Source organism: Gekko japonicus, unplaced genomic scaffold (assembly GCF_001447785.1).
Source record: "Gekko japonicus isolate JY-2015 unplaced genomic scaffold, Gekko_japonicus_V1.1 scaffold647, whole genome shotgun sequence".
Classification (NCBI taxonomy): Eukaryota; Metazoa; Chordata; class Lepidosauria; order Squamata; family Gekkonidae; genus Gekko; species Gekko japonicus.
In genome coordinates, this window is record NW_015167072.1 from 4,998 (window position 1) to 13,521 (window position 8,524).

Sequence of the window (8,524 nt, forward strand, 5' to 3'; positions counted from 1 at the left end):
GCTGGCTCCCATGCTGATGAGAAGAGTCTCCTTACCAGTGTATGGCTGCTTCCCCTCCAACACCAGTATCCCACACTGAGCCATTCTCTGATCAGAAGTGAAAAATGTTTTTTATTTACAGTAACAGACAGACAGACAGACAAAATATAAACCCATCCCACACTAAAAGGAATATGGAAGTCAGTAAGCACTCCACCCCACCCCACCCCACCCCACCCTACCCTGTAGGCCCAGGGTGTGCTACCAATTTGATGGCTCACTCAGGGGACTGTTATGTCACTAATGTGACTAATATTCCTTTTACATTATACCAACCAGGCTGTGACTTTGTGTTAGGTCTAGGGTTTGTTTACTGTGGGAAAAGGAACAGAAACATAGCCTCTCTTTTGCAGCTATATATTGTCCCCAGTTTATAAAGAAGCCTTTCTAAAGTATCTTTGTCAGACACCAGAAGTGGCAAAAAAGGTCTGGAATGATAGCGAGCCATAGGTGGTAGCAAGCCATGAGTTCCGGTCACATAGGACTACTAAGTCTCAACACCCATGGGAGGGGAACGGGGGTTAGAAGGCAGGATAGGATATGGCTTCTATCAAAGAGCTCACAGAACAAGTCAGCGTTTAGTTGCTGACAAATGAAGAGAAACTGTTCAGAAGCCCATTTCTCACTGCATTAGGGACGACGCTGAGGCTCTGGCTTCCCTTCATCATTGCCACTGGCAGAATCCAGCCATAGCTACAGCGTCAAGAATAGGCCAAAAGCAGCTGCATGAAAATAATTTTTTTCCCCTTGGTACACTAGGCAGCCTGCCATTTCCCTGGGCGCCTGAGATGTTCAGTAGCCAGCCTGGAAACAGCAAGACTGCCAACTACTTGGCACCAGTACACCAGAGGCACTTTTGCCAAACAATAAGCACCAGCACTAGCAAAAGAATCCCAACAGGCAGATAGCAGCAGGGCCCACAGGCCAGCAGCGGCTGGCACAGATTACCGGTACACCGACCAGACACACCTAGTGAAGAGTGCCTGAGATCTCTGGCCCTGTGTGGCTGCCTGAGGTCCCTGCCAAACACCAAGGCTGGCAGCTGTGCACCTCTTCTGCTCCTGCTCTTGGCTCAGGCAGCAGGAACACTGCTCTTCCCCAGCTTCCATCAGGAGGAGTCTGGAAGAAGGGCTGGGGGGGGAGAGAGAGAGAGAGAGAGCACATCCTCCCCTCCCTTCCCTTAGTCCTTCAAGAATCCTTCAGGGTTTTTGTGATAGGTCGGGAAGAGAGCTGCCAGTTTTCCCAAGCAATTTTGAGCACATAGTACTGGTTCCAACAGACCCAAGAGGTGTCACCTGCTGCAGACTCATTTCCTTTTTCAAACCTCAGTGTCTTTGATTCTTGATTATTTGGTAGCGGAGGACAATGGAGACCTCATTGCCAAGGTGTTCACCTAGGGCCTCCCCTCAGAGAGCCTTCCAGGGAATGAGATCTGGGTCCAGGTTTCAGGAAGAGAAGCACAGACCGCAGCACTCCATGCAGATCTCCAGGCAGTCAGCTGACTCACAGCAGGCATCAATGATGCCACAGTCCATGTCACAGGGCAGGTCACAGTCAGCGCATTCCCCAGAGCCACAGCAGCAGCAGCAGATGCAAGAATCTTCGGAGCTGCACGAGCCGCAAGTGGCACAGTCCAGCATGATGTTGCAGAGGGTCAGGAACTCACAGAAGAGGCAGGAGAGGATGCAGTGGACACAGCAATCTGGAAGCAGAAAGAAAAGAGTATCAGAGAGCAAGCAACAGGTAGGTGAGGTTGGCTGCTGGAACAGGAAAGGAAGTTAAGTGACTGGGCCCCAATGGGAGGGCCAGAAGAAATTGTGGCTAGTGAGAGCATAGAAAGAATCTGCCATGGTATTTCTGGAGTTAAAGGTATTGCTGAAAAATTCTACTGACACCAAGAGTAGCATTAATATTTCACAAGAGCCAATTATCTTCCCCCTCCCAAGGTTTTTGGGACCAGTTTGGCAACAGTACTCAAAGCCACTGCAGATGTTGAACAGCTTCTGAATAGCACCACTGCTGATCATAATAGGAAGTGAAAGCATATTAAGGAAGTGAATGAGTGTGGTTTTACTGGAATATTACAGCTGGGAGAAAAACATTTAATAATCTACCTGGTAGTTACGAGTAGGAAATCTTATTCATTGGGGGGGGGGTGACAAGGCCATAGTCCTAAACCCATAGCCTTCCTTTTGAACATACTTACAACTAAACATTGTACCCCCACACCAGAGCCCATCATAGATTTATTTTTCTTAAAAAGGAAGACAGACAGCAAAACAGTTGAGGACCAATTTCTCTTTGAGGCAAGAGAGGCCAGAACTACTGCAACTGCCAAAAGGATGGTGGATGACTGTTAGGCCATATTCATTTATTCATTCATTCAAACATTCAAACATTTATACCCCACCTTGTCTTGTGGTTCAATGAGGCTTACAACAATACTTACAAACAATTCCAATTAAAAGTAGAATACTGGCCTGCTTAGAATCTTGGACTAATTATTTTTCAAAACAAGGTCTTAAATTTCCCATAAATATTACATCCAGTGATCATTTGCCTGCACATCTTCATACTCTTCTTCTCTGCTCTTTCTCAGTTGTGCCTTGCCTTTTGGCTTGCTCTTTGGGGGCATGGGCAGCTTTCTAATACTCACAGGTATATCATACAAGCACTATATAAAGAAATAGATGAGATGGTACTAGTTAAAACATTTGTGCTGGAAGAAAAGTGGAAAATGTCAAAGAGATCCACAAGCAGCAGAAATGGAATCCGTATGCCTGACCTCCCCCTGTTTTAGACCAGACAGCATTCCTTAAACATATGATTGCCTGGGCTCAAGAAAACAGCCTTGCCCCTATGTCAAAAAGCATGATGCACAGTTTTCACAGGTAAAACAGGCCTCTTGCAATTCCCTGCATCTACCTGTGCCCAGGTAGGTATCAGGATAGGCTGTGCATGTAATCCTAGAAGGTACACTGAACTGAATAGTGGACCCAGACCTCAAAAACCCTCCCATGGGAAGGCTTTAAATGGAGGGTGATGGTTAAATTCCACAGGTTCTGACTGCTTTGCTTTGGACCTCAATTTTTGTCTGTGAATTACTGACTTTGTAACTGCTTGAAGTGGTACTTGGACTGGAATGCTGCTGGCAGGAATATGTTTTTTTGTCACAGGTACCTGGTAAACACAAACAAATCTTACTTTGACCCACTCCATGTAGCTGGAATCTCAACATGAAGCTATAATCAGGGTCACCAGTTTCCTACTGTCAGTGTGACGGATGAAGTGGTTCTTTCTATTCTTTTTGATACTTGGAGAACCAAATGCATTTTAACAGTGGCTGCAAAATAATAAACTGTGGGGAGAGGTACCTTCCTGTGCTTCAGTGGGGATCTGAGATGATGCAGATTTGGAGCTGCCTTTGCTCTTTTTACTGATCTGGCTGTTGATGGAGTGATGTGACTGGAGCTTCCGATGAGGCTTCTGGGAGCTTGACAGAGAGCTGAGTTCAGAACATAGAACACCATTCCCAGCCTCGCCATTAGAACTGCCAAGGTCACCATTTTGTAGAAGAGGGGTATACGCTGTAGTTGGATGCGTCTGGACAATTACTCGGCTCTGGGGCTGGCCTGTTGGGGACAGAGAGAAGCAAACTGAGTGCAATTGCGACACAACACATCTAGGACATTATACTTAAGATGAGCGGAAACTTTGCCAGACAAAATGTGAAACTCCTTTATGTTTGTTCCTTTGAGAACCAGAGATTTACAACCATTTCTCACTTCACAGTTTGTTTAACCCATCACCCCTCTCCATTTTTATGAAGCATATTTCAGAACGTTATCTGTTCCTCATCCAGGCACATAATGTGTGTCCTAGGCTCTGTAGCCAAGCACATCTGCTGCCCCCTCCACCTCCAAACTGGGTTTTGCGACTTAAAAATTAAAGTTGCCCAGTGTTTTGTGTTAGTGTTTGCACAAGCTATGGCATAGAAATGGCTCAGAAAGCTAGCTAGGAAAAGACAGTAGCTGGTCCAACAACACATTTTGCTCCCAAGCCAGAACAGAAGCAAGCTGTGTGCGTGCTTCTGTAGATGAGATTTGTTCACCACTAAACAGAAGATCAGTGTTGATCAACTGCAAGGCAGAAACAAAATGTATGCAAAGAACCAGCACCCACCATGTCCAAATTAGTGACCTATGCCTGCATTTCTTGAATCAAGATCCAATGACTCTGGTAGTCTGCACGTTTTTTCCTTTGTAAGGACAGAGGGCAAGACCTTCTAATACCCATCCAGCTAACATTAAAAGGAGCTCTCTCAGGGCTGAATCACATGATAGATTTTTAAACAAGCTGGATGTGGGTAATTCGGCTACTCCTGGTAGCTGCATGGAATATTATTTTTTTTAAGCCCATAGAAGGCTGATTCTGCTCAGGACCAGTGAGGCGTTGGGGGCGGCCTGGGCCAGCGGGGGAAGGGTAGGCTTGGGTCCAGGTTCTCCTGAGCCATTGTGGGAGTGTCAGAGCCTGCCCCTGGTGGGTCAGATCTAAGCCCTGACACCAGAAATAAAGACAGGAATGCATGGTAACAGTGCGTGCCCTTGTAGACATTCATACATTCCCAATAACTAAGAAGCATAACAAGCTATGACTTCAGAAATCAGAATATTTTCACCAAACTGTGCGATCTGAACTGAGGTGGGAACATGGTTAGTTGTCTGTCCATTCCTGACAACACAAACACAGTAGCACATGTAGTTAGGGTTGCCAGCTCTGGGTTGGGAAATACCTGGAGATTTTTGGGAGTGGAGCCTGGGGAGGGCAGGGTTTGAGGAGGAGAGGGACCTCAGCAGGGTACAATGCCACAGAATCCATGCTTCAGAGCAGCCATTTTCTCCAGGGCAACTGATGTTGGTCATCTGGAGATCGACTGAAGATGCATGAAGACAGAAGCCATTTTGTAGCTTATAGTTTATCAGCATCCCTAGAATTTCTGCTCAGAAATATACAGGATTTAAGTCCTCATGATTAGAAAGAGAAGTAGAATACACAACAATAAAGAGATTGTTTCAGAACTGGGACATATTTAGCTGATCGTCTACCTTACATGTTTTAAAATTAAACCTATTTGCATATTGCCAACATTTTATTAAATACATCTCTTTGAAATGAAGTCTAAGGCTGCTTCCACACAGCAAGTATTTTCTGTGTAGTTCTCACTGCTGCTGCAAGTGCAACGGCAATGGTGTGTCCACACAGCAATCCCCTCTGTATTTTCTTTGCCTTCCCTCCCTGCATCTACCACCACCACCCCACTCCCCGGAACGCTAAAGGGCTTTGGGGGCATTTTAAAAAAATCAGTCATTGCTAGCTTGCTGTAGCCAATGTAGTGTAGTGGTTAGAATGTCTGACTAGGATCTGGGAGACCCATGTTTGAATCCCTACTCTACCATGGAAGCTTGATGGGTGACCTTGGGGCAGTTACACACTTTGTGCCTAATCCACCTCTCACAGAGCTGTTGTGAGGATAAAATGGAGGAGAGAAGAATGATATAAGCTGGTTTGCATCTCCATATTTTATTCCTTATTACAATAACACCAGAACAAGGATTAATTAGGTCCTTAACTCTCAGGCCCACAGGTTAAAACTTGCTCATATCAATTAAAATTGACCCTCTCTGATCTACTTAAAGTTTAACTGACCAATCTACCAACTAAATCAAACTGTACTTTTAATTGTCTGAACTTGGGTTCTTTTCCTACATGGATACCAGATGCATGTATGAAAAATCATATCTTTTGCATGTGCATACAGTAAAAAGCCACACGGATACTGATTTAAATCTTTATACCCCACCTTACCCCCTTAGACTTAAGGTGATGGATGATGCAACAAGTTGCAAGGGCATGAAGCAACATAACAATCCATTAAAATATGAAAAACTCACAGATCAAAACCCCCACACACAGGTAAAAAAATGCACCCACATCTGCTGAAACAGGTAACTCTCCACAAGATGCCTTCTGAAACAACACTGTGCACTAAGTGAAGGTCCCCTCTGCACCTGCTCTGGTAGGCCATTCCAGAGGACTGGACATACCACAGAAAAGGCCTATCACTTAACTGTTGTGTTACAGACAATCCTAAAAGGGGGCAACAAAAACAGAAGGCTCTCTGAAGGATGTAGCTGACATATGAGCGTACACAGGGAGATGCAGTTCAATAAGCATGAGGACCCTAGGCCATGAAGGGCTTTAAAGATAATAACCACCACTTTGAATGGGACCTGGAGGCAAACAGGCAACCAGTGCAGTTGAGGTGGCACTGAAGTCATAAGTTCCAAGTAGCTGACCCCAGGAAGTAGTCTTGCTGCCCCATTCTGTACCAGCTGAAGCTTCCCAGGTATCTCCGAACACAGCTCCATGCAAAGCACATTACAGTAGCCCAATCTGTGGGTTAACGATAGTGTGGATCAGTGTGGCTAGGCTGGCAGAGTCTAAATAAGGGACCAGCGTAGGAGCTAGTTGTAATTAAAATGCAGGATTCCTACCAGCAGGGCCGATTTCTATACGGCCACGATTGCATCTGCTAGCTCATGCCCGGCCCAATTATTTAGTACAATTTGGTCTTTGACAGCTCTGCCACAGGGCAGACAAAATGCTAGGGAATTGGATATCAGCTGTGAGGCATTCGCGAGCTATTTTGCAGATAAAGTCTCGGTGCTCCGCCGCAATCTCCCCACCACAATTGAAACAGTGAGCGAACTTGAGGCCCCTTGCACGTCTTTGGTGCCGGGTTTAGAGTGTTTTGACCAACTCAGTCTGGAGGAAGTTGACAGATTGCTCGTATCTGTGTGTCCAACCACATGCGACCTTGATCCGTGCCCCTCTTGGCTCATTAAAGTGGGCCGTGAGGGGTATCGAGGTGCCCTGTGGGAGATTATTAACATGTCCCTCGCAGAGGGACAGTTCCCTGGGGCACTCAAGGAAGCGATGGTCTGCCCTCTCTTGAAAAAGCCATCTTTAGACCTGACCGAATTGGCTAACTATCAGCCGGTGTCTAATTTGTCCTATTTGGACAAGCTCATTGAGAGGGCGGTGGCGTTACAGCTACAGAGCTTTCTGGAGGACGCTTCTGTCCTCGATCCCTACCAGTCCGGCTTTCGCCCAGGTCACAGGACGGAGACGGTGTTGGTCGCCTTGACTGACGATCTCTGTAGGCATCTGGATCGGGGCGGTGTGGCAGCACTGATGTGGTCGACACGGTCGACCACCAGCTGCTGACCCACCGCCTCACTGACACGGGGATTCAGGGGCTTGCCCTCCAATGGTTTGCCTCTTTTCTCCAAGGTCGGGGACAAAGGGTGGCGATAGGGGACCAGCAGTTCCAGAGACATCCCCTTGAGTGTGGAGTGCCTCAGGGGACTGTGTTGTCCCTGATGTTGTTTAACATCTACATGTGCCCCCTTGCCCAGATTGCCCAGAGTTGTGGGCTTGGGTGTCATCAATATGCCGATGACACCCAACTCTATCTGATGCTAGACAGCCGGTCGGACTCTGCCCCGGATGACCTACATCGGGCATTACAGGCTGTGGCTGGATGGCTCAGACTGAGCCGGTTGAAACTAAACCCGGCAACGGTGATCCATGTGACGGTTACCTCAAGGTTAGACTACTGTAACGCTCTCTACATGGGGCTGCCTTTGTCGCAAATCCGGAGGCTGCAGCTAGTGCATGTCAGCGAGCTGCCATTTCTCTGCTGGGACATCTCACGTCCCTTCCTTTCCCCCCCCCTGTTTTGCTCTTGTATTTTTCCTCCTCTTAGGCAACTGCTGTAACCAAGGTCGCCAGCTGGTGAGAAGTGGGAGTTATGTCTTCGCACTCATGCTTGTTTAGACTTACCCGTGTGAAATGAACTTGTGTTTAGAGAAACGGGCGTTACTTTCTCATGTACCTTCGCGCCCTTTCTAATCTCCCCGTATCCAGCGGGAAGTGGGACCATTGGTCCAAACCTTGTTCAAAATTCCTTTATTATACCTGTACTGCTGACTAACGTCATTCCAATCAATTCCTGTGTGTTTGTGATCAACCATGTCTTTGAAATAAATCTTGCTTTACTTTTGAACGTGGATCTATTCTCATGCTTGGGGGATCTAACAGTGCAGAATGCTGCAGCCAGGTTGTTGATGGGTCTCTCAAGGAGGGACCACATTCTTTCTAGCTTTCTAGATGACGCGTCCGTCCTTCATCCATTCCAGTCTGGCTTTCGCCCGGGGTATGGGACGGAGACTGTGTTGGTTGCCCTGACTGACGACCTCCATAGACATCTGGATCAAGGCGATGTGGTGGCGCTGTTGTTGTTAGATCTGTCGGCCGCAATTGATACGGTCGACCACCAGCTGCTGGTCCACCGCCTTGCCGACGTGGGGATCCAGGGGCTCGCCCTTCAATGGCTTGCCTCTTTTCTCCAAGGTCGGGGACA

At 47.1% G+C, this 8,524-nt stretch overlaps 1 protein-coding gene across 2 annotated transcripts in view; it reads right to left on the reverse strand.

Annotated features, from left to right (window-relative positions):
* Positions 1-234: 234 nt before the first annotated feature.
* The window catches only part of MDFI (MyoD family inhibitor), a 65,661-nt gene continuing 57,371 nt past the window's right edge, over positions 235-8,524 (reverse strand). The window contains exons 4-5 of one of the 2 annotated variants that reach the window (XM_015412704.1): positions 3,414-3,671; positions 235-1,741 (exon numbers count right to left, since the gene is read on the reverse strand). In XM_015412704.1, coding sequence (XP_015268190.1) covers positions 1,485-1,741; positions 3,414-3,671 — 515 coding nt within the window. In that variant the 3' untranslated portion in view covers positions 235-1,484. Of the gene's footprint in view, positions 1,742-2,640; positions 2,714-3,413; positions 3,672-8,524 lie in introns of those variants that run through there. The other variant, XM_015412705.1, reaches the window with a different exon arrangement.